General features: G+C 45.0%; 1 protein-coding gene and 1 long non-coding RNA gene across 3 annotated transcripts in view; one reads left to right on the top strand and one right to left on the bottom strand.

Moving 5' to 3' along the window:
- The window catches only part of LOC114484037 (uncharacterized), a 24,320-nt gene extending 5,555 nt beyond the window's left edge, over nt 1–18,765 (top strand). The window contains exons 2-7 of one of the 2 annotated variants that reach the window (XR_008615576.1): nt 1,260–1,443; nt 5,053–5,314; nt 6,166–6,294; nt 7,109–7,285; nt 9,704–9,794; nt 11,870–18,765. This is a non-coding gene — a long non-coding RNA (uncharacterized lncRNA). Of the gene's footprint in view, nt 1–1,259; nt 1,444–5,052; nt 5,315–6,165; nt 6,295–7,108; nt 7,286–9,703; nt 10,078–11,869 lie in introns of those variants that run through there. The other variant, XR_008615575.1, reaches the window with a different exon arrangement.
- Nucleotides 18,766–18,985: 220 nt separating this feature from the next.
- On the bottom strand, nt 18,986–22,559 carry VSTM1 (V-set and transmembrane domain containing 1; the record flags this gene model as incomplete). Its single annotated transcript, XM_055079237.1, has 2 exons — nt 18,986–21,593; nt 22,456–22,559. Coding segments are annotated over 2 exons (282 nt in total), but the record flags the coding sequence as incomplete, so codon positions are not given.
- Between the last annotated feature and the right edge of the window lie 3,999 nt (nt 22,560–26,558).

The raw sequence follows: 26,558 nt of genomic DNA on the forward strand, positions 1-26,558 counted from the left end.
GGTACGCGGGCCTCTCACTGTTGTGGCCTCTCCCGTTGCGGAGCACAGGCTCCGGACGCGCAGGCGCAGCGGCCACGGCTCACGGGCCCAGCCGCTCCGCGGCATGTGGGATCCTCCCGGACCGGGGCACGAACCCGCGTCCCCTGCATCGGCAGGCGGACCCCCAGCCACTGTGCCACCAGGGAAACCCAATAAATATTTCTTAAATAACTGGATAAATGAAATCGTTCCAGAGATGAGGAGGACTTGCTTAACAGGATTCTGGTGCACCACTATTCAGTCTCCTGTTTCCCCAACCAGGGTCTAACCCTCCAGATTCAATTCTCATAAAGTGCAATGAAAGCCCCAAAGCTGGGGTTCATCCCAGGGCAGTCACTCAAGGTGCCTTGACCGACCACCTCACTTGGTTAGAAGTTTTGCTCTCCTGCAGATTTGCTTTGCAGTTTTTTGGTTTTTGTTTTGTTTTTGGCCACACCACGTGACTTGTGGGATCTTAGTTCCCTGACCAGAGATTGAACCTGAGCCCCCTGTGGGGTCCCTGCTTTGCAGTTTTCAATATTCATATCACCAGGGTGCCCATAACTTCTCCATTTTATTCTGTCTGCTGCAGTGCCTAGGAATTTTCTGGTTAATCCATATGAGTTAGACTTTTTTTTTACCATGTTAATCATTTTAAGGGTACATTTCAGTGGCTTTAAATCCATTCACGTTGTCATCAGTCTCCAGAACTTTTCTCATCTTCCCAAACTGAAACTCTGTATCTACTAAACGATAACTCCCATTCCCCTCTCCCTGCAGCCCCTGGAAACTATTTTCTGCATAAATTTGACTACTCTGGGTACTTCATATAAGTGGAATCTTTATACAGTACTTGTCTCTCTGTGACTGGCCTCTTTCACTTAGCATAATGTCTTCAAGTTTCAGCCATGTTGTAGCATGCATCAGAATTTCCTTCCTTTTTAAGACTGAATAATAGTTCACTGTATGGTGTTATGGACTGAATGGAATCTCCCCAAAATTCATATGTTGAAGCCCCAACCTCCAATGTGACTATATTTGGAGATAGGGCTTTTAAGGAGGTAAATAAGATTTCATGAGGTCCTAAGGATGGACCCTAATCCCATAGGACTGGTGTCCTTATAAGAAGAGAAACCAGAGAGTGATCTCTTTCCCTCTGTCTCTTTTCTCTCTCTCTCTCTCCCTCCCTCCCTTTGTCTCTTTCTCTCTCTCTCTTTCTCCCTCCACCCCCACCCTCACAGAGAAAAGGCCACGTGAGGACACAATGAGAAAACAGTCATCTGCAAGCCAGAAAGTGAGCTCTCACAAGAAAGCAACCTACCAGCACCTTGATCTTGCATTTCTAGCTTCCAGAATTATGGGAAATAAATTTCTGTTGTTTAAGCTACCTTTTGGTTATTGTGAATAACGCTGCTATGAACACAGGTATACAGATATCTGATGCAAATATACATATCCGAGTCCCTGCTTCCAGTTCTTTTGGGTATATACCCAAAAGTGGAATTGCTGAATCGTACAGTAATTCTATTTTGTGAGTTAGAATCTGATAGTGAATTTTTATTGTGTCAGTGGAGGACTCACGCCAAGAGAAGCTCAGTAGGGGATGGCTTTTAAGAGTACGATGTAGAAATAAAGCACATCTCATTTCCTGTAGGGTCAGCAGAAGACAGAAGCTGGGGAGAGGGCGTGACCTCCCCAGCTTTGCTCCCTTTCTCAAACTGCCGAACTGAACAAGGGTCTTTGGAACAGGACAAAGGGACCCCATGTGTCCAAACCCTTCTCTGCTTTGGGGAGTCTTATGGGGTTGGGCAAGCGGCTTGAGGCTGGAAATGAGAGTACATCACCCCTCGGTATCTGTGGGGGATTGGTTCCAGGATCCCCACAGATACCGAAATCCCACGGATGCTCAAGTCGTCTGTATAAAATGGTGTGGCACAGTCGGCCCTTCCCACTGGCGCATTCTGCATTCGCGGTGGGCTGAATCCGTAGACGCGGAACCCATGGATACGGAGGTCCGAGTGTATTTCATGTAGGATGAGGTTGAGTTTCTGTAAGGAGATATTAATTACAGTTCTAAGTGATAACACTAGTATTAGACTAGTATTAATTAATATTAGTATTAATTAATTAATATTAATTACAGTTCTAAGTGATAACACTAGTATTAGACTAGTATTAATTAATTAATATTAATTAATATTAATTACAGTTCTAAATGATAACACTAGTACTAGACTAGTATTAATTAATATTAGTATTAATTAATATTAATTACAGTTCTAAGTGATGACACTAGTATTAGACTAGTATTAATTAATATTAATTACAGTTCTAAGTGATAACACTAGTATTAGACTAGTATTAATATTAGTATTAATTAATTAGTATTAATTAATTAGTATTAATTACAGTTCTAAATGATAACACTAGTATTAGACTAGTATTGATATTAGTATTAATTAATTAGTATTAATTAATTAGTATTAATTACAGTTCTAAGTGATAACACTAGTATTAGACTAGTATTAATTAATATTAGTATTAATTAGTATTAATTACAGTTCTGAGTGATAACACTAGTATTAGACACTTGGCTCAGGGCAGCAGCAGCTGGTGAGTCTTGCTGCCCCTTCTGCATCCCCCGTTGGGCTGAAGACAATCACTGGCTTCCTCCTAGCGACAAAAAATGGCAGCCGTGACCTACAGCAGGGGCCACAGGAAAAAAGGCTTTCACCACTTCATCCCTTCAAATTGGGACCCTTGCTGCTTCTCTGCTCTGGGTATCTATTGATTTATACCAAACCATCCCAAACTTAGTGACATAAAACAACCTTCACTGTAGCATGCTCACAGATGCTACGGGTCAGGCATTTGGACAGAGCACAGAGAGGATGGCTGTGTCCGCTTCACCATATCTGCAGCTCCAGCTGGGAAGACTTGACCAGCTGAGGGTGGCATGAGGGGTGGGGTACTGGGATGAATTAGAATCACCTGGAAGCTTCTTTACTTACATATCTGGTGCCAGGCTGGGGTGACTCCGAGGTTGGGCTCGGCTAGGGGACAGGTGACTGGAGTGCGTACACATGGCCTCTCTGTGTGTCTTAGGCTTCCTCATGGCATGGTGACATCAGGGTAGTTGGACTCCTTGCATGGTGGCTCAGTAAACAAGGCAGAAGTTGAATCGGGTTTTATGACCTAGATATGGAAGTTGCCTGGGGTCAGATCTGCCAAACTATTGACCAGAGCAGTCACAGACCCCCTAATATCTGAGGGGACAGGGTCATAGACCCCATCTCTTGAAGGAAGGAGTGTCAAATAATGTACAGCTGTGTCATAAAACTGTCACATTCTCCCCAAGGGTTTGACTATAAAGCTCTGTCCCTAAAGAGTTGATTGGTGGCGTGAAGCTGTGATTATTGGGGGAGGGGTGTTAGGGGAACCAAGAATTTAAATAAGTATAAGAAATATACTACAAAGAGGGACTTCCCTGGTGGTCCAGTGGGTAAGACTCCGCACTCGCAGTGCAGGGTGCCCAGGTTCGATCCCTGGTCGGGGAACTAGGTGCCGCAACTAAGAGTTTGCATGCTGCAACTAAAAGATCCCACATGCCACAACTAAGACCAGTCACAGCCTAAATAAATAAATAAATAGTTTTTAAAAATGTTTTTTTAAAAAGAAACATACAGGGCTTCCCTGGTGGCGCAGTGGTTGGGAGTCCGCCTGCCGATGCAGGGGACACGGGTTCGTGCCCCGGTCCGGAGGATCCCACGTGCCGCGGAGCGGCTGGGCCCGTGAGCCATGGCCGCTGAGCCTGCGCGTCCGGAGCCTGTGCTCCGCAACGGTAGAGGCCACGACAGTGAGAGGCCCACGTACCGCAACAAAAATAAATAAATAAAGGAAATATACGGTAAAGAGATAAGGAAACATGTTAGCAATGTGAAAAAAAGAACAATAATCCATAAAGCAAGGGTTTTGTGGAAATACTAGGTATGAAAACATATGATGGTAAATAAAGAATTTAATATTAGCCTATAACAGGATAAACAGTAGAATGAATACAGCTGAAGAACAAATTACTGAGAAGATCTGATTGAGGAATTTTTCCAAAAAGCCAGTGTAATATTAATAGAAGGGGGGGAAATGATAAAAGCCATTGTAACATATAGGAGACAGCCACTTCTCACAAGCTGCTTTGCTAAGAGAATCCTGATGTCGTTCAGGTATCGAGTCACCGTCCTTAAGTCTTGGTGATGTTTGGCCTTTTCTGGTCCCAGATGTGAATCTTGATTAGTCTAAGGCTTAGCAAGCCAGTGGTTCTCAACGTGTGGTCTCCAGGGCAGGAACACCAGCATTGCCTGGGAACTGGTCAGAAATACAAATAATTGGGTCCTAAACGGACCTACTGAATCAGAAACTCTGAGGGTGAGCTTCAGCAATCTATGATATAACCATCGCTCCAGGTGACTCTGTTGCGTGTGAAACTTTATACACCGCTCTTAGCTCATCATGGTAATCCCATACCCTCTGCTAACGGTTAATTGAGGAACGGGCTGGGTGTGATTGTGCTTTATGAGATGTGAGCAGAGATCTCGTGAAGACGTCATCATGTTAGGAAGGGTTGCAATGTACTCCTCAGATGCTTCTTTGTCTCATCCTTTAAATTAAAAAAAACCTTTTATTTATTTATTTTTGGCCACACTGCACAGCTTGTGGGATCTTAGTTCCCTGACCAGGGATGGAACCCGGGCCCCCGGCAGTGGAAGCGCTGAGCCCTAAGCACTGGACTGCCAGGGAATTCCCTAAAATTTTTTTTTTTTAATTTTAGAATAATTTTAGATTGACAGAAAATTGCAAAGATAGTGCAGAGATTCCTATTTATTACCTATTACCAGTTTCCCCTATTAATATCTTACTCTTAGTATGATACATTTGTCACAAATAATGAAACCAGTATAGATACATTATTGTTCAGTAAAGCCCGTAATTTATTCAAATTTCCTTAGTTTTTACTTAATGTCCTTTGTTCCTTTCCAGGATATATTGCATTTATACAGTGTGTCTCCTCTTGACTGCAACAGTTTCTCAGACTCTCCTTGTTTTGAATGACCTTGACGATGTTGAGGGTTCCCGGTCAGGTCCCTCAGTTGAGTAGTCACTTGAGAGTGTGTCGACTGAAAAAACAATGCACAACGTGAGAACTCTTGAGTCGTTTTATTTGGGACCAAATGAGGACTGTAGCCCGGGAGCCAGCGTTTCAGAGACCCCTGAGAAACTGCTCCGAAGAGGCGGGGGGAAGGTCAGTATATATGGAATTTGGTGGAGGGTGGGTGGGTACACGCAAACAAGCACACTTTTTTTTTGCGGTACGCGGGCCTCTCACTGCTGTGGCCTCTCCCGTTGCGGAGCACAGGCTCCGGACGCGCAGGCTCAGCGGCCATGGCTCACGGGCGGACTCCCAACCACTGCGCCACCAGGGAAACCCGCAGCTGAGGCCTTTTAATTATCATTCTCAACCGGAGGCAAGCCCTCTGGCATTTCCTCGTGTTACCGCGTCCAAGCTCGCTCTGCCCCCTGCGCGACAGGCCAGTAAATCGGGAGGTGTTGGAGCAAGGAATAACAACTTTATTTGGTAAGACAGGAGTCCAAGAAAATGGTGGACTAGAGTCCTAGAGAACTATCTTACCGGAGTCTGGCTGCTAGCTTCTTTTACCGAACAGAGAGGGGGAGGTGAGGAGATAAAGTAAAAAGGCCGGAGCGTTTTGCAGATATCTCCTGGTTTGCCCAGACTGGGGAGGGAATGTGTTAATTTCTTCTTTCCTGCGGCCATTCACAGGTGGGCTGGGTCAGGATGTTTCCCTGGGAGCTGAACAGAGGTATTTTAGTTTAACATTCAGGCAGAGGCAGCAGGGTTCCCTGCGACAGGCCATTATGTATGCTTTTAGCATAGGCAACATCCTTTCAGTGAATAACTTGGAACAAAAGCAACAGAAAGTAAAGGTTAAAGTAAAAGAAACAGATTTAATATGGAGTCAGATTTGTTCTTGCTTATGACACTCGTGGTGCAGAGGAAATGGTTCTGCAGACGCCCACGACTCTCTCCCAGATTCCACAGCTCTAGCCTCCAACTTTGTGTTCCCTTTCCAAAAGGAATCTTCTTTAACTGTGGTTCAAGCGATGGATACAGAAAAGACTCAGCTGTTTCCGTGCCTTGCCCGGAGGCAATGAACCGACAGCTGCAAAACAACCAAAATAAAGTGACCTCCTGAGGAATGAATGGTATGCAGGCCATTTACACACATCACCCATCAACGCTTATTGCAGTACATTTTATTATGCAGTTACCATTTTCATGTAAGAAATAGCACATCCACGTACTTAAAAGAAGAAATTACTCAAGTTCCCATCCCTTGTTAACGTTTTGGTGAATGTCACCTTTCATTTTTGTGTCCATCTATTCATGAATTCTTGTGGGGTTTTTGTTTGTTTACTTGTTTGTGTTTGCTTTTTGGTGAAAATGGACTCCTACCATCCATTTGTCTTCACAACTTGCCCTTGTGTGAAATTTGCAAGGTGTCTGCACACATATATAACAGAACATTAAAGGAGGATCATTGTAAACTCAGTTTCTGCCCAGACCCACAGACTATAGGTGCCAATGAGGCCAGACCCGAAAGTGGGACCATCCACGCATGACTTAAGCCAGAAACCCAATTTCCCCACCCCAGGTCTGTTTTCCACCTGGTGCTGAAGAGCTGTTTTGTTTTGTCTTCATATGCTTGTTTACAAGAGCACTTGGTGCGCTGTGGGTCCCAGTCTCTCTTCAACATAGGAACGTGGTGAGATGTTTTCGCACTTCAAGCTTCAAAGGGGAAAAGCTTCAACTGAGCCGCTCAGAGCACTTAGTATGGGGGGAGGGGCACGACCCAGAGAAGAATGGGATGTCGCTCACGTTTGGAACATCTCAAGGGCTCAAGATTGTGCTGACAGCTCTGAAGATGCTCTGGGACAGTCTGGAGAAGAGGGAGGGGGGAGAGGGGAAAAGAGGGAGCGGGAGAGACAATATGAATCAGGGGTCTTATATCCTTTCCAGGAGCGCCACCTGGAGGTGGGAGATGAACCCTGCGGGGAGAAGCAGGAAATGTAACCACGGGCACCCCGCAAAGATTGAGGGTTTCCTCACAGGACCTGTTGGAGGGGAAGCATCTGCGGACAACACGTGAGAAAACTGCGCCCTTGAGAGAGGGAGGAGGAGGACCAGAAGCGCCAGGTAGGGACGTAAATTAAAAACTGACTATGACCGCTGCAGCTGCAGGCAACTTGCCAAAAGCATTGCAATTACCGAACTGACGCAATTTTTTTCCTGGCATATGACTTAAAAAGAAAAAAAAAAAAAAGGGATTGAAAGTCTCTATTATCTGAGATGACTATAAAAACCATGAGATTTGCCTTAGATGTCCCCAAGGGCACAGGTAAAAAACTAGACCTATGAGGTGGATACGATAGGGGAAGGGGGATGAGAAAAAAGTTGTTCTCTGAATCTGTGTGGGACTTCCCTGGTGGCACAGTGGTTAAGAATCCGTCTGCCAAGGCAGGGGACACGGGTTCCAGCCCCGGTCCGCAACAAGGGAAGCCACGGCAATGAGGCGCCCGCGCACCGCAACGAAGAGTAGCCCCCGCTCGCCGCAACTAGAGAAAGCCCGCGCGCAGCAGCGAAGACCCAACGCGGCCATAAATAAATAAATAAATAAATATCAATCAATGTAATTGTCACACCTACATCTTTACAACGCATATGCTTACAACTAGGGTGACCAATTCTGATTTGCCTGGGACTTTCTCAGTTTTAGCCCTGAAATGTTCATGTCCTGGCAGACTCCTCATTCTCACATCCTGAGAACCGTCCCACCCCCAACCCCAGTCCCAGGAAAACTAGGAGTGTTGGTCCTGCTTACACCCCTGTTAGATATGTCTCTCTATGATGAGGACACAGAGCCCAGGAGATTTCTTTTTTTAAAATTCCGACTCAGCTTTTAAAAAAAAATGGAAGTACAGTTGATTTACAATATTGTGTTCGCTTCAGGTGTACAGCAAAGTGATTCAGTTATTTTTTTCAGATTATATTCCATTATAGTTTAGTACAAGTATTGAGTATAATTCCCCGTGCTAAACAGTAATCCTTGTTGCTAATCTATTTTATGTATAGTAGTTTGTATCCATTAATCCCATAGTCCTAATTATTCCCTCCCTCCCTTGCTCTCCACTTTGGTAACCATAAGTTTGTTTTCTATGTCTGTGATTCTGTTCCTGTTTTATATATAGATTCATTTGTATTATTTTTAAGATTCTACATATAAGTGATATCATATAGTATATTCCTTTCTCCGTCTGATTTATTTTACTAAGTATAATATTCTCTGCATCCATCCATGTTGCTACAAATGGCAATATTTCATTCTTTGTTATGACTAATACTCCACTGTATATATATATATATCTTCTTAAGCCAGTCATCTGTTGATGGGCAATTGGGTTGTTTCCAAATCTTGGCTATTATAAATAGTGCTGCTATGAACATTGGGTACATGCATCTTTTCGAAGGAGAGTTTTCCTTTTTCCCAGATATTTACCCAGTATGGGATTGCTGGATCATATGGTACCTCTATTTTTAGTTTCTTTCTTTTTTTTTTTTTAAAGATTTTTTTGATGTTGGGGGTAGGAGTTTATTAATTAATTTATTTTTGCTGTGTTGGGTCTTCGTTTCTGCGCGAGGGCTTTCTCTAGTTGCGGCAAGCGGGGGCCCCTCTTCATCGCGGTGCGCGGGCCTCTCACTATCGCAGCCTCTCTTGTTGAGGAGCACAGCCTCCAGACGTGCAGGCTCAGTAGTTGTGGCTCACGGGCCCAGTTGCTCCGCGGCATGTGGGATCTTCCCAGACCAGGGCTCGAACCCGTGTCCTCTGCATCGGCAGGCGGACTCTCAACCACTGCACCACCAGGGAAGCCCTACTTTTAGTTTCTTAAGGAACCTCCATATTGTTTTCCATAGAGGCTGCACCAATTTATGCATTTCCACCAAGAGTGTACTAGGGTTCCCTTTTCTCCACACCCTCTCTAGCATTTATTATTTGTAGACTTTTTGATGATAGCCATCCTGACTGGTGTGAGGTAATATCTCGCTGTGGTTTATATTTGCATTTCTCTAATAATTAGCCATGTTGAGCATCTTTCCACATGCCTGTTGGCCATCTGTATATCTTCTTTGGAAAAACATCTGTATAGGTCTTCTGCCCATTTTTTGATCAGGTTGTTTTTTGTTTTTCTGTTTTTATTGAGTTGCATGAGCTATTTGTTTATTTTGAATATTAACCCCTTGTTGGTTTCATTGTTTGCAAATATTTTCTCCCAATCTGCAGGTTGTCTTTTTTGTTTTGTTGGTGATTTCCTTTGATGTGCAAAAGCTTTTAAGTTTCATTTGGTCCCATTTGTTTATTTTTGCTTTTATTTCTTTTGCCTTGGGAGACTGATCTAAGAAAATACTGCTGTAATTTATGTCAGAAAATGTTTTGCCTATGTTCTCTTCTAAGAGTTTTATGGTATGCTGTCTTATATTTATGTCTTTAAGCCATTTTGAGTTTATTTTTGTGTATGGTATGAGGGAGTGTTCTAACTTCATTGCTTTTCCATGCAGCTGTCCAGCTTTCCCAACACAACTTGTTGAAGAGACTGTCTTTTCTCCATTGTATAGTCTTGCCTCCTTGTTAAAGATTAATTGACTGTAGGTATGTGGGTTTCTTTCTGGGCTCTCTGTTTTGTTCCATTGATCTATGTGTTTGTTTCTGTGCCAATACCATGCTATTTTGATTACTGTAGCTTTGTAATATAGTCTGAAGTCTGGAAGGGTTATGCCTCCAGCGCTGTTCTTTTTCCTCAGGATTGCTTTGGCAATTCTGGACATTTTATGGTTCCATATAAATTTTAGGATTATTTGTTCTAGTTCTGTGAAAAATGCCATTAGTATTTTGATAGGGATCACATTAAATCTGTAGATTGCTTTGGGGAGTATGGCCATTTTAACAATATTAATCCTTCCAATCCAAGAGCATGGAATATCTTTTCATTGCTTTGAATCATCTTCATTTTCCTTTATCAACATTTTATAGTTTTCAGCATTATATGTCTTACACCTCCTTGGTTAAGTTTATTTTTAGGTATTTTAACTTTTTTGACATGATTTTAAATGGGATTATTTTTTAATTTTCTCTTTCTGGTATCTCATTATTAGTGTAAAGAAATACAACAGATTTCTATAAGTTAATTTTGTATCCTGCTACCTTGCTAATTTCCTTTATCAGTTCTAATAGTTTTTGTGTGAAGTCTTTAGGGTGTTCTATGTAGAGTACCATCTGCATATAATGACAATTTTACCTCTTCCCTTCCAATTTGGATACCTTTTGTTTCTTGATCAGAGCATGTAGTCCATTGACATTTAAAGTAATTATTGATAGGTATACAGGTATGTACTTATTGCCATTGTAATCCTTGTTTTCCAGTTGTTCTTGTAGTTCTTCTTTGATTCTTTCTTTTGTTTTTTCTTTCGTGGTTTGATGGTTTTCTTTTGTAGCATGTTTGAGTTTCTTTCTTTTTGATTTTTGTGGATCAATTGTATACTTTTAATTTTTTTGTTTGGGGGGGGCCATACAACAAGGCTTGTGGGATCTTAGTTCTCCAACCAGGGATTGAACCCGGGCCTCATCAGTGAAAGCCCCGAGTCCTAACCACTGGGCCACCAGGAAATTCCCAACTGTATTTTTCTGATTTGCGGTTACCATGAAGTTCAAGTATGCTGACCCATAACTATATCTACTTGTTTTAAAGTGATAGTCATTCAAGTTCAAACACATTCTAAAAGACCTACATTTTTATACTCCCCTCCCTGACATTTTGTGATTTTTGATGTCCTATTTTCCATCTTCATGTATATCCTTTTGCTGTTCATTGTAGTTATAATCGCTTTCGCAGAATTTTTGGATTTTTAAAAATATATATACTGGCTTATTTAAGTGATCTTCAATCTTTTTATATATTTGCCTTTCTTTTTGTGATTTTCCCTTTCCTGTATATTCTTGCTTCTTTTCTATTTAGAGAAGATCCTCCAATATTTCTTTCAGGGCAGGTTTAGTATTGCTGAATCCTTTTCGTTTTTCTTGTCTGAGAAGTTTTTTTTTTTTTTTTCTCTCTCCGTCTATTCTAAATGATTATGCTGCTGGGTAGAGTATTCTAGGTTGCAGGTTTTTGCCTTTCAGGACTTTGAATATATCATGCCACTCCCTTCTGGCCTGCAAAGTTTCTGCAGAGAGTTCAGCTGATAGCCTTCTGGGGGTTCCCTTGTAACTGACTGTTTGTTTTTTTCTTGCTGTCTTTAGAATCCTCTCTTTATCTCTAACTTTGGCATCTTAATTATGATATGTCTTGGTATGGGTCCATTTGGGTTCATCTTCTTTGGGACTCTCTGTGCTTCCTGCGCTTGGATATCTGTTTCCTTCTTTAGGTTTGGGAACTTTTCAGCCATAATTTCTTCAAATACATTTTTGATCCCTTTCTCTCTCACTACTCCTTCTGAAACCCGTATTATGTGTAGGTTGGCACGTTTTGTATTATCCCATAGACCTCATATGTTGCTTTCATTTTTTTGTTTTTTTCATTTGTCTTTCTGTCTGCTTTTCTGATTGGGTGACTTCCATTATTCTATCTTCCATATTACTTATTCATTCTGTGTCATTTAGTCTGCTATTCATTGCTTCTAGATTGGTTTTTATCTGGACAATTGACTTGTCTTTTTTTTTTTTTCTTGCAGTACGCGGGCCTCTCACTGCTGTGGCCTCTCCCGTTGCGGAGCACAGGCTCCGGACGCGCAGGCGCAGCGGCCATGGCTCACGGGCCCAGCCGCTCCGCGGCATGTGGGATCCTCCCGGACCGGGGCACGAACCCGTGTCCCCTGCATCGGCAGGCAGACTCTCAACCACTGCGCCACCAGGGAAGCCCAAATTGTCTATTTTTAATTGGTTCATCTTTATAGTTTCTATTGGGTTGGCCAAAAAGTTCATTCATTTTGGCCAACCCAATAGTTCCTTGTTACAATGACCTACATTTCTACCGATAATCTTTCTTAATTCAGATAGCATTTTTATTATCTTTTTTTGAACTCAGGGTCTAGTAGGCTGGTATTTCATTATTTGTTCTTTCAGATTTCTCTTGTTCTTATAATTGGGAATAGTTCCTATGCCTTTTCATTTTACTTAACTTTCTCTGTCTCTATGAATTTAGGAGAAACAGTTATCTACTGTGGCTTTGAAGGGATGTTTTTATTGGGAATGTCCCTGTGTACACTGTGTGCATCCAATGTTTTGCTGCGAAGGCTGGCTTTGGTATGGGCACCAGCCACATCTTTCCTCAGGATGTGCTGCCCGTTATCCCCTTGATAGGGGGTGTTGTTGGCGTTATAGTATCTAGAGCTTGTGCTGGATGTGAGGCGGGGCCTCCTCTTTGCTCTGTGGTTGTCACAGCCGTGTCGGGGGCCGGGTCTGCTCCCCAGCTGTTGGAGTAGCAGCCCTGAGGGTAGGTTTCAGTCAGGCTCCGTTGCCCTTGAGTGGGTGCCCTGCCCCAGGGGAGGTGATTGGTGAAGCAAGTGAGTCACGTGTGGTCCCAGAGGACCTATGCACCACCTGTGTAGATGTTCACGGCTCTGCTCAGAAGCAGCCCAGGGTCGCACCCCTTTCTCTCTTGTGTTCATCCCAGATCTAGTGCAAAGCTATGGTGTAGGGACTTCCCCGGCGGTCCAGCGGTGAAGACTCCGCGCTTCCACTGCAGGGGCCGTGGGTTCGATCCCTGGTCGGGGAACTAAGATCGTGCATGCCACGTGGTGAGGTCAAATAAATGAATACACAGATAAGGCTATGATGGAGAGGAGGCTGGGGCTGCTCTTCGGGGCACTGTGGCTGCAGGAGTGGAAGTGGCTGCACTGCTGCCTGGGATCTGGGCTGCCTCTGGGCCAGACTTCTCCCGGGACCTGCCCACCCCTGGTCTAGCGCTAAGCTGCACTGTGGAGCAGACAGAGCCCACTCCTGCCGGGAGACAGGCGGCTGTGTACCGCTGAGTACACCCGCCGGTGACCGTGGCTACCCCACCTGGATCACACCCCAGGGCCTCTGGGCTGTCTCTGCGCAGCTGTATGTATCCTCTCCCGGAGCCTTTCTGCCTGAGATTCGGTGCTCGGCTGCCGCGTGCTCCTGTGGTGATAGCCTGCGCGCACTGACAGTGTCTGCTCAGCTACACCTGCCACCCCGTGTGCACGCTAACAGTGACCTTTGCGGCTCTGTCTGGCCCACATCCCAGGTGCCCTTGTCTGTCTCTGCAGAGTCAGACCAAGTCTCTGCCCAGATCTCACGCGTGGCTGTGGCGTGGAGTGAGCAGGGCCAGAGCGTTGGCCCCTTTGGATTGGGAAGTGCAGCTAGGCAACAGCTGCCAGTGCAGGGCCCTCTCTGCCCTGATTATCAGCAAGCCATCACACGTGCACTCATCGGGAGTGGAGTCCAGGCTTCTCCAGCCCTCCTCTCTGCTTCTGCGGGTTTCCTGGTAGGCCAGGGGGCTTGTCTCCTCCCTGCAGGACCCCAGGACTGGTATGCCCGGGTTATGGCTCAACCTCTCACTTCCCAGGCTGAGGCTCCTCCTGTGTGGACCTTCTCCTCCTTACAGATCCCTCCCAGGGGCACAGATACTAAGCGAAGGCCTTTTTTTCCATCCTACCCGGATACCTGGAGATCTTTCTGGCAGCTTTGGTTGTATAGGAGATCTTCTGCCAGTTTCCAGTTAGTTTTCCATGAGAATTGTTCCACATGTAGATGTTCTTGTCTTTTTTCTTTTGGCTGCACCCCGCATGGCTTGCAGGATCTTAGTTCCCTGACCGGGGACAGAACCTGGGCCCCCTACAGTGGAAGCACGGAGTCCTAACCACTGGACCGCCGGGAATTCCCTTTAAATGTACCTTGAATGTGTTTGTGGCAGGGAGGTGAGCTCCGTCTCCCCCCACTCAGCCATCTTCATCCGCCTCCCGAGCCCTGGAGATTTTAAAGAAATCTTCCCAAGTCCACATAACCCCAAGCTTGTATCCAACCCTGTGTGAAAACAAAGGACTGTCCTGTTTCCACAGTTCTTAGCCTCTTCTCCGGCATGTCCCATGTGGAAGACATAAGTTAAGACAACAAAACTGGACTACACTTGCTACCGCATTTGTGATTTTAGAGAATAAAAGCTCAGGAATCACGCCATTAAAATTAAAGACTTACTATAGTAATTTAAGGAGGATGAATACCAGAGCTGATGTCCATAAAAGATATCTGTTAGGGTCATTGATTTTAATAATATTCGTCAAGATGCTTTGATCAGAACAAAATCCCTTCTCAGACTAGCTTAGACGCAAAGGAATTTCTGGGTTGTTTGGGGGTTTTTTGTTCTGGCTTTGGCTCAGAAGGTTCCCAGAATGATTGAACAAGAAAGCTGTAAGAAGGGAAGAAATGCTGAGTTTTGGAAGCAATCAGAAGCCAAAAATCAAAGCTGAAGGCACAATCTCTCTGTCTCTTTTTCCCGATGCTCTCTGAGTCATCTTCGTGTTTCTCGGTAAAGACGAGTTTCCTCCACATGGTGAGACAGATGGTCCCTGAGAGCGCCCAAGTTTTAAAGAGAATGACTTCTAGGGTAAGAGGAACAGAGAGACACTCCCCCGCTTCCCCATCCTGATGACAAGATGCTGTGACTTAAGCACCTTGTCAACCAGGCTGGGTGGCTCGGTGAGGAGGGGAGCAAAGTGCGTTCTCCTTCGCATGCACCAACCCTAGAGAATATGATCTCGGACGGCCTTGGCCTGCAGAGGCTTGAAGCAGGATTTCAGTTCCCGGCCAGAGATTGAGGTCAGACCGCAGCAGTGAGGGCGCTGAATCCTAACCTCTAGACCAGTGGCCAGTGACAAGTAGTGAAGCAAATAAAGTGTTTATTAGGAGGAAAAAGAGTACATGTGAATAGGCACACATGGGTGGGCTCACAGAGAGAGTCGCGCCCTCGTGGTAGTTTGAATCACTTATGTGGGGCATTTCTTCCGGGTTTCCTCTGGCCAGTCATCTTGCTTTGCCTGGTTCTGAGTCCGTCCTTGGTTCATCTCAGGGTCCTCCCATGTATGCTCGTGCATCTCTCAGCCAAGGTGGATTCTTGCGAAGAGGCCTATGGGTAGGCTGACATCACTCCCTTTTTGACCTCCAAGGAGCCTTTCTGCGCATGTGTAGTCGGGAAGGTCTCCTTGACCTCGAGAGTGAGAAATATGTGGTCTCTTATCTGGGCAGGGCTCCGCTCCTCCTCCCCTTCGTCTTGGAGTTATCTGTCCACAGGGGACCAACTCCAGCTGTTCCACCTGGGGCCCATCTATCTCCTGCCTCCGCTTCTGGTTGAAGCTAGGATGAAGGCAGGGCCAGCTTCAAGGGCGTGCAACCAGGGCAAAGGGGACCTCACATTCAGCAGGAGACCCACGCTTGGGTTCTAACGCTCTGTGGTCACCATCGTGAAGTTCTTAATCGTGCATCTTTGTGTTTTGCTGGTGAGTTCCGATGGGACGATGGAGCATATGCTGAGAGCTTGGAGGCGAGGCTTCTGCTCCTCCTGGCGTTCCTGCAGCCTCCCTACTTTCCTGTATTAATCTGTTCAGGCTGCTTTAACAAAATGCCACAGACTGGGTGGCTGAAACAACCCAAATCTGTTCTCTCACGGTTCTGGGGGACAGAAGTCCAAAGTCAAGTTCTGCTCCGGGCCGGTTCCTTGTGTTCCACACTGCTGTCCTGGTGTCTGGTGGGTCTCTGGGGAAGCTTTGGTGTTTCTGACCTCTGCCTTCATCTTCACATGGTGCTCTCCCTGTGTCCAAATGTCCCCTTTTTACAAGGATACAATCGTATTGGTTGAGGGCTCACCCTATTCCAGTATGACCTCGTCCTTTTAATTAATCTGCAATGGCTCCCCTCTGCAAATAAGGCAACATTCTGAGGTACTGGGGGTTTAGGACTTCAAGATGTGGGTTTCGGGGGTAGACAAAATTCAGCCCATAAGAGTGTGTGCTGGTGTGTGACTGTGTACGTGTAGAGGCTCTGTGCAGCTCGCTCTGTGGATGTCTGTATAGAACAGTGTGTGTGTGTGTGTGTGTGTGTGTGTCTTATGGACCAAATGTTTGTGCCCCACCCCCTGAAACTCATTGTGTTGCATCTCTAAACTCCAGTCCGGTTGTATGTAGAAATGGGGCCTCTAAGGAAGTAATTAAAGGTTAAATGAGGTCATAAGGGTGGGGCCTTCATCAATAGGATTAGTATCAAGGGGAGGAAAGGTCACATGAGGACACAGTGAGAAGGTATCCATCCGCAAGCCAGGAAGAGGGCTCTCAGCAGAAACTGAATCCACCGACACCTTGATCTTGGTCTTCCAGCCTCCAGAACTGAGAAAACAAATGTCTGTTGTTTAAATCATCCAATCTATGGTATTTTATTGTGGCAGCTGGAGGAGACTAGTATAGTCTGTGTGTGCATGTGTGTGTGTGTGAGAGAGAGAGAGAGAGAGAGAGAGAGTCTGTATAGCAGAGCCCCCCACCCCTATTTATTGTTTGCCTTCCTGTAAATCCAGAGTGTGTCTTCTCTTTCCTTGCCTCCAAGCATCCTGACCCCTCACTCTCCTCCACCTTCTGTCTTCTCCTTGAGCCTCCCACAACACATACACACACACGTGTGCACACACATGCAAACACACATACATATATGGACACATAAACCCACACACGGCGTGAGAGCAAAGAGGCAGACACACCCTAGGGAGAAACAAAGGAGGTGGGGGAATCGGGGATAGGCCAGGGACCCGAGAGTCGGGAGACCTCTCTGCTCTTGGCCCCCTTTCCCCCCTGCTCCACCCACTTTTCTTCACTGTATTTTACAGTCAGCAATGGCAAAGGTGCAGGCAAGAAATCTTCCTAGGAAACCGGCCCCATCCAAGTTGCAGAACAGCTGGGACTCTTTTCGAAAGAGATGCTGGCTGGGCCCCCTCCCTTGGACAAACCCACTGTAGGATACATGGCCCCAGAGACTTAGCACATCAAAGATGGAAAGGACTGCAGAAACCATCCTATCCTGCTTGTCTCTCACTTTTAAAGATCTGAAAACTGAGAAAGGGGTTTAAAAAATGTCTTTCCTTGCACGCTAGAACACGCCTTTCCTGGCTTAATTCCGTTCTTCTTCTGGTGATTCATTCAGATCTCAGAAAGCATGGGTCTAGGACAGGGGTGGGCAAACTCTGGCCCACAACTGGTGTTTATAAATAAAGGTTTATTAGAACACAGCTGCCCCCGTTTGTGTATCATCTATGGCTGCCTTCATGCTGCAACAGCAGGTCCTATGGCCCACAGATACTGAAACTGTTGCCCTCTGGTCCTTTTCAGAAAGTTTGCTGACCTCTGGCCTGGATTTTAGATGAGATCTGCCACTTCTCTCAGTACTTCTTTGAAAAAAATAACTCCCTTTGATTCTGACCATCTGAGGTCCCTTCTGCTTTGTCTCTGGATGTTCTGTCTATCATGTAGATACAGTTTCTGGAGGAAAAGACACTAACCAGACCCTCTGTTATTATTCCTGATAACGTGGGCATGCATTAAGCAAAGATAAGACTTGGAGGTTTTCTTCTTTGCCTATTAGTTGTAGTATGAGTAGAAACTTGGCCTATTCATTTATCTGGGTGTCCTGAGGTACAGGTTATAAATGAAAGGCAGGAGAAACACTTGACTTCTTTCCTCTGCGTTTTAAAATTTTGTGAGTTGTGTTTCTAGCATCTTCCAAAGGTAGCCAATAATATCTTTTTCTAAATGGATCCAGTAAGTAGGAGGCCCCCTTACCTCTTTGGATGAAAGTCTGTGAGGCTGTGAGCCTAGACTTGTCACTTCAGTTCCAGACTCATAGGGACAGCTGGTCTGAATAATAATGATAACACAGAAATAGAAATAGGCGAGAGACATAAAGAAAAAAGGCATTTGAGTATGTGGATGTATTGACTGTTGTCTGAGGATATCTCTAGCTGTCTTTTCCTTTGTCTGGTTACACGATTCAGTTTATTCCTCCATCCCACCCTCCCTTCCTTCCTTCCTTCTTTCTTTATTGTTGTTTTGTTTTGTTTTCTTTGGCTGCGTTGGTCTTCCTTGCTGTGCGCGGGCTTTCTGTAGTTGCGGCGAGCAGGGGCTACTCTTCGTTGCGGTGCGTGGGCTTCTCATTGCGGTGGCTTCTCTTGCTGCGGAGCACGGGCTCTAGGTGCGCGGGCTTCAGTAGCTGTGACACGCGGGCTCAGTAGTCGTGGCGCACGGGCTAAGTTGTTCCGCGGCATGTGGGATCTTCCCGGACCAGGGATCGAACCCGTGACCCCTGCGTTGGCAGGCGGATTCTTAACCACTGCGCCACCAGGGAAGCCCCTCTTTATTCTTTTAAAGTTTTTTCAAGTTAGGTTTTTTCTTTTGTCATTTCCACCCAAGTGTCTGAACTATGCTGGCAATGGAAGGTGGTGCAGATGAAATAGAAATGATCATATTTCATCAAATTGAAGGCACGACCCCAATGAAAAAGAACAAGCTTTTCAATAAGGGGTCCTGGGACAATTGACTATCCAAATGGAAAAATTAGATCTTTGCCTCACTCCGTGACAAAAATTAATTTCAGATGGATTAAATATGAAAAACAAATTAAAATATTTTTTTTAAAAACAAAAGTTTTTAAATTTTAAGTTTCAAAGAACATATAGGAGAGTCTGTTTCTCATGTTAAGCTTCCAGACACAAAGAAATCTCTCAAAATAGAAATAAAAAGATGAATTACTTAGAGTAGCTAATATTAAAAGATACAAAGAAGAGTGAAAATATGAGTCACAGATTTACTGAAGATATTTGCAACATATAGCTTACAAAGGAAAGATATGCCTACTATATACTTATGCCCTTTAAATCAGTACAGAAAATACCAACAATTCAACAGAAAAGTGAACAATGGCTAGAAACCATCAATTCACAGAAAAGAAACCCCGAGTGGTCAACATTCCTCATTCACGATCAGGAAAATGCAAATTAAAGCAACAATGAGGTATCTTTACATAAGCAGCTTAAAACAGGTTATGAGTTCACGTATTTCGTCAGCAAAAATTACAAAGTTTAATACACTTTTGAATTGGTAAGGATGCAGGGAATTGGAAACATACATCCTTGGTGGAAGAATAAATAGGTGAAACTACCTTAGTTATCACTTTGCCTCTTCTAGTGGGTTAAAAGGTGTGGACACCATAGAAGACGGGTTTTACTTCTAAATATAAACCCTCAAGAGATCACACATGTGAGCGAGAAGGTAGCTCCACGGATGTTTATTGCAGCATTTTGCTGACCGCATAGCATTGGAAACAACCCAAACACCTAGCAGTCCAGGAAGGAACAAAGAGAAACCATGGTTTGTGCATACAACCAAGCCCTTTTACAATTTTTCTTTTATTGAGATATAAGTCACATACCATAAAATCTGTGCTTCCGAAATGTACAATTCAGTGGTCTTTAGCTGATTCACAAGGTCGTGCAACCATCACCACTGTCTAATTCGACAACATTGTCATCACCCCAAAAAGATACCCCATGCCTGTTTGCGGTCACTCCAAATTCCTCCCCTCCCCTAGCCCCTGGCAACCAGTAATCTGCTTTCCATCTCTAACGATTTGTCCATTCTGGATATTTCATATAAATGGAATCCTACAATATGAAGCTTTTTGTGCCAGGCTCCTTTCACTTAGCATAATGTTTCCAAGGTTCATCCAGGTTGTGGCATGTAAAAGTGCTTCATTCTTTTTTTGTGGCTGAATAACATTACATGGTATGGTTAACAACTGAATTCTGTACAGCAGGCAATGAGTTAGAGACACAAAAATCACCCAGATGAATTTCAAAAGCATAATGTCGATGGCAGTAAAAAAGGTGACAGAACTGTAATAATGATTCCATATATATGTAAAATGTTGTAATAACACACAAACTATTACCATATATTGACTATTGATAGATGCTTGAGGAGTAAAAGTATGAAAAAAATGCATCGGTATAATATATACTACTTTGGGTAATGTTGACCTCTTAGGAAGAGAGGAAGGAAAATGGATTGGGAGTGGGAGAACGAAAACACAGCAAAGTGTTAATGTTTTGAAAATAAGGTCAGCGGGCATATTTCCACTTATATTATTGGGTGTTTTTCTTTATGATAGAGTTGTTTCATAATTAAAAACTTTAATAAGGTTATCCAGGGAATTCCCTGGTGGTCCAGTGATCAGGACTCCCCGCTCTCACTGCCGAGGGTCTGGGTTCAATCCCAGGTCGGGGAACTGAGATCCTACAAGCTGCACGGCGCGGCCAAAAAAAAAAAAAAAGTTATCCAGCGTATGCTACTGAGTTAAGAATATTTACATATACGTTCCAAATACTGACACTTCATTCATATATTTTAAAATGGCTTTCAAACCTGATTGAGTGACATAACTTTGGAAGCAAAGCTCGTACGTTTGTACGTGTATCACTAAATAAGTGGGCCGTACCACGGTCACATACACAAAAAAGTCCACCCTCAGAAGCATCCTTACAATGCTGTATTAACATGAGTTAAGTTATGGGCACCAAGTGACAAAATCCACATAGATTCTGTAAGTCTAACTGCATTGCAGCCTTTGGTTTTGATAATAAGCAAGAAAGAATATAAAGAGAAATACGACGGAAGTAAGAAAACGCTTTCACTCATGTCAAAGAGGAAACTGGCCTTCACTTGAGGGCGGCCCAGCGCGGCCTGAAAGAATCACGAACCAAATACTCGTAGCCTTTTAGCCGCTTACCCTGGTGCACGGTACCTGGCAATTTGTCAGTTCACAACTGAGCGTCTCCCTTCATGGCTCGTATTTTTGTGCTCCCTTTTGAAATCTCTGTGTCTGTGGGATGACTCACCGCACAGCAGTCACGTGGTCTTCTCTGAGGAACCGTCTTCTGTTCACATGGCACCGTCCTGAAGGCCCTACAGTGACGATTATGAGCGCCGCCAGCCCATAGATACGATATGTATCCTTAGCCCATGTTTTAGGTGGAACCAAACACAGGTTACGCTCCAGTTTTGTGAAAACCCACCCAGTCATTGTTGAGAGGCGGGCAAGCGAGAAGGGAAAATATTCCATCATTATGGATAATGAACCAAAGACACAGAGTCACCTGGGCTCTCATAAGCTCCGTCGTCTTAGTCCGTACTCTCCTTCCCAGGGAAGAAGCTCTTCCTTCAGCTCTACACCTTCAGCGTTGCGTAGTCACACGACCCTGGGGGCTCCTCGGTGGGGACAGAAGCTGCCTCAGACAGTGCGTTGGTGTTTAGCTGGACGTAGGTCACTCCCCGGGATTCTTCAGGCTTTGAGGAAAAGAGACGTGCACGTCGAGCTGAGATGCCAGATACACTAGCCGCGAGTCACGCACGCTTACTTAAATTCAAACGAATTTAAATTAAATTAAAAATTGAGGGCCTCGGTCTCACCAGGTGCATTTCAGATGTGCTCTTAGGCGTTATAATGCTCATTAATGTTAAATCACAAATAGCAGTATTTTTTTTTTTTTTGCGGTACGCGGGCCTCTCACTCACGGGCCCAGCCGCTCCGCGGCACGTGGGATCCTCCCGGACCGGGGCGCGAACCCGCGTCCCCCGCATCGGCAGGCGGACTCTCCACCGCTGCGCCACCGGGGAAGCCCAGTACATGTTTTTAAACTCAATATTAATTGGCCTCATCTACATAACCAGCGTATGAGCTAGACAGACCCGCCTGTGGTGGAAGTGAGCTCTTGGGTTATTCCAAAGGGGAGAACTCACCGATTCAGATATTCTTTCCAGTTTGGATACACCTGCATGTGAGTAAAAGAAAAAAAAAAAAAAATCAGTTCTCAGACCGCAAGACTCAGATCTTCGTCTTTCTAACCCAAGATTCCTTATGGTTTCTTCCCTGATCACTTACCTGCAGCTCCCTGCCTGGGAAATTTGGAATGGCGGGTCCTGAGAGAGAGAAACATATTAAAGTATGGGATCTGAAGATTTGGGCGAGAAGATAGGGCTGCGAGAAGCGGGGCTGGGCATACGAGTCACTGATGTACAAATGGGGTTTCTGAAGAGTGGAGTGGGAGTTAGACAGGGCATGAGATCTGTCAAGTATACCTACCTCCTGGCGGATTCTTCATGTGATGAATCTATTAAAAAAAAAATACAGGGAGGCATTTATCTCCTGAGAGAATCCTTCACTTTACTCCCCTTCCTCAGAGTTTTAAACGTGTGCTTCTCTGAACTTACCGTGCCGAGTGCATCTGTAGATGAAGAAGACAGCAACGAAGAGGAGAAAGAGACAGAGGCAGCTGAAGGTGGCGACAAAGATGACTTTGGTGTCTGGTGGGAGAAGGGTGGGTTAGAGAGTAAGACTGGCTCCCGAAACACACTGATCAGCTTTAGCTGAACAGTTTCAAGGAGCCAGACAGCCTGGCTTCAAAACTTGGAGCTGGGGCTTCCCTGGTGGCGCAGCGGTTGAGAGTCCGTCTGACGATGCAGGGGACGCGGGTTCGTGCCCCGGTCCGGGAAGATCCCACGTGCCGCGGAGCGGCTGGGCCCGTGAGCCGTGGCCGCTGAGCCTGCGCGTCCAGAGCCTGTGCTCCGCAGCGGGAGAGGCCACGACAGTGAGAGGCCCGCGTACCGCAAAAAAACAAAAACAAAAACAAAAAAAAAACTTGGAGCGGCCACTTCAGAGCTGGAACGTCCAATTATGCGTTAGGGAAATTCTTCATCTCCCTGAGCTTTTGTTTTCCCATTCAGAGTGAGGATAGCGGGACTTCCCTGGTGGCGCAGTGGTTAAGAATCCGCCTGCCGATGCAGGGGACACGGGTTCGACCTCTGGTCCGGGAAGATCCCACGTGCCGCGCACGCCTAGACCTGGTGCTCCACAACCAGAGAAGCCACCGCAATGAGAAGCCCGCGCACCGCAACAAAGAGTAGCCCCTTGTGGAGGCGGCCAAAAATAAATAAACTTATACAAAGTGAGGATAGCAGTTGTGGCTACTTTACAGGATGGTAGGGAGATTGAGAGGTCAGTACATACAGAGAGGGCTAGCGCAGTGCCTTGCAGATGGGAAATACCCAGTAAATGTTTCATCCCCAGGAATAATATTTATTTACTGTGAGCCACTTAGCACTCACGTGCATTCTTTCTCTTTTTTTTTTTTGCCACTCGGCTTGCAGGATCTTGGTTCCCTAACCAGCGTTTGAACCTGGGCCCTCGGCAGTGAAAGCCCAGAGTCCTAACCACTGGACCGCCAGGGCATTCCCTGTTCTTTCTCATCTTGACAATAAGCACGCGAGACTGGTTTACAGTTCCCCATTTTGTCCATACGTAAATCAAGTACCAGAAAGTAAATCGAGTTCCCCAAAGTCACACGGACAGGATGGGCTTTGGTCTCTGGTATGTCTAACCCTTTCAGGCCAGTCTGCCACAAGGTCAGGGTTGTTCTGTGCTGACCACTGGGTGTGGACATTCAAGAGAAGTGATATTCCGAACCTGTTCCGGAGAATTCAAAATCTGGTGAGAAACACATTTTCTCAAACGAACTGTGTTGCTATAGAAGTGATGACAAGTCTAACAGCAGACGGGTCAAAGTCCAAGAATCGCTTTCTAAAGATATTGAAGCAACCTAAGTGTCCATCGATAGATGAATAGATGAAGAAGGGAATATTTCTCACCTTAAAAAAGGATGAACAATTGCCATTTGCAACAACGTGGACGGACCTAGAGGCTCTGATGCTTAGTGAAATAAGTCAGACAGAGAAAAACCAATACCGCATGATTTTACTTATATGTGGAATCTGAAAAACAAAACAAATGAGCAAACAAACTGAAAACAGACTCATAGATACAGAGAGCAAACTGGTGGTTGCCAGAGGAGAGGGGTTGGGGTCAAGGATGAAATAGGTGAAGGGGATTAAGAGGTACAAACTCCCAGTCGCAAAATAAATAAGTCATGGGGAGTGTAATATACCCATAGGGAGTAGAATCAGCAGTATTCTAGTAACTTTGTATAGTGACAGATGGTTACTAGACTTATTGTGGTGACCATTTTGTAATGTATAAAAAACATCGAGTCATTTCAGGTGTTGTACACCTGAAATTAATATTGTATGTCAACTCTATTTCAGTTAAAAAATACCCCCCCCCAAAAGGATGGTGAATAAATCTTAGGGCATTCTAAACAAAAAGAAAGAGAAGCAGAATTTTCCGTGTGGTGTATATATATACAACGGAATGTTATTCAGCCGGGAGAACGAAGGACATCCTGCCGTGTGCAATAATACGGATGAACCTTGAGGGTATCATGCAAGTGAGATAAGCCAGACAGAGAAAGACAGATACTGCATGGGATCACTTACATGTGGAATCTCAAAAATAAACTCATAGAAACAGAGAGTAGAACGGTGGTTGCTAGGGGCTTGGGGGTGGGGGAAGTGGGGAGAGGTTGGTCAAAGAGTACAAACTGTCAGTTTCAGATGAATAAGGTCTGAGGATCTAACGGACCGCATGAACCCTAGTTGATGGCACTGTATCATATAATGGAAATTTACTAGGAGAGTAGATCTTAAGCATTCTCAATGGGAAAAAAAAAAAGTAAATCTATGAGATGAGTTGAGGGACGTGTTAACTCTATGGGGAGAATCTTTCTACAATGTATACATGTATCAAATCATCCCCGCGTTGTACACTTTAAATATCTTACCGCTTTATTGGTCAATTATACCTCCAGGAAACGGCGGGAAAGGAGGTGGGGGAAAAGGAGGTAAGAATACCTCACTTGGGGCTTCCCTGGAGGTCCAGTGGTTAAGACTCTGCGTCCCACTGCAGGGGGCTTGGGTTTGACCCCTGCTTGGGGGAGATCCCACAGGCCTTCTGGCATGCCCCCACCCTCCAAAAAAAAAACCGAATACCTCGCTTGAAGAGAGAGGTGATGATGAAAAATACTGGCTCTAAAGCACTCAGTCTAGAATCTGACTCAATGTGTAAGATAATGAGATTGCAGTGATCATGATTATCTTCTCACCCAATATCCTACCCACACCCATCTCCCTCTGTAACAGATGCTGTCAACGTTCCTCCACCCGTGTTCCCCCAGATTTCTTTGCCATTTTTATGCGTGCCAGATCATGGCTTTTTCCCCTTTCCAACGTGAGCACTTTGATGTCTTTGTTAGGGGACTGCCTGGAAGGATGCCTTGGGATTTACGTGGCCCAGGGCACCCCTTTACCAACTGCTGCCATTTGTGGGCGCAGTGCAGCCCCGTGGACATGTAAACGTGGGGCAGGAACAGCTGTTCCTGGATGGAAGCTCAGAAACATCAGCCTTGCCTTTTGCTTTCAATCCGCCCCTTGACTACCCTACAGTTTCTCTCACATAGCAGTTCACTAGAAATGAGAAGTAAATTATTGCAAAACTGTCCACCGCCCACTAAGCGGGGTTTACCCTGAGATGTCCACATATCCTGGTTAGACTTTGCATCACTATTTACAAATTACAAAAATAAATTTGCAGAAGGTCTATGCTATTGGTCTAAGGCATCTCACAGAGCAAAGGGATACAGCTTGACACAGGGCATAAATGAAGTCACAGGCACCAGAAAGAAAGCCTGGATTTGTGGCAGAGTTAGGTGATGAAATTGATCATTGGTCTCTGCACAGAACTGGAGTAGAGGGTCCCTTTCTAGTACCTTGGAGGCATGTGTATACAGGCTGGGGTCAGCATATCTGTGCTTACAGATCTTTTACTCTGTTTAGAATTATGGTGGTGTAAATGTGAACTCTGGGACTTCCCTTGTGGCATAGTGGTTAAGAATCCGCCTGCCAATGCAGGGGACGTGGGTTCGAGCCCTGGTCCAGGAAGATCCCACATGTCGTGGAGCAAATAAGCCCGTGCGCCACAACTACCGAGCCTGCGCGTCTGGAGCCTGTGCTCCGCTACAAGAGAAGCCCGCGCAGCACAATGAAGAGTAGCCCCTGCTTGCCTCAACTAGAGAAAGCCTGCGTGCAGCAACAAAGACCCAATGCAGCCAAAAATAAATAAATTAAAAAAAAAGTGAACTCTGAAAGTACATTTTAAGAAATGATATACATACCCACTAGGTTGGCTATAATAAAATTAAAAGAAAAAAAAAACAAGTGTTGGAAAGGATGTGGAGATATTGAAACCCACATAAATTACTAGTGGGCAGGTAAAATGGTACAGTCACATTGGAAAACAATTCGACAGTTGTTCAAAAAATTAAACATAGTGTTACCACGTGTCCCAGCAGTTCTGTTCCTAGGTAGATACATAATTGAAAGCAGGGACTCAGGTACATCTAAATTCACAACAGCATTACTT

Source organism: Physeter macrocephalus, chromosome 17, assembly GCF_002837175.3.
Source record: "Physeter macrocephalus isolate SW-GA chromosome 17, ASM283717v5, whole genome shotgun sequence".
In the NCBI taxonomy this organism is placed as follows: domain Eukaryota; kingdom Metazoa; phylum Chordata; class Mammalia; order Artiodactyla; family Physeteridae; genus Physeter; species Physeter macrocephalus.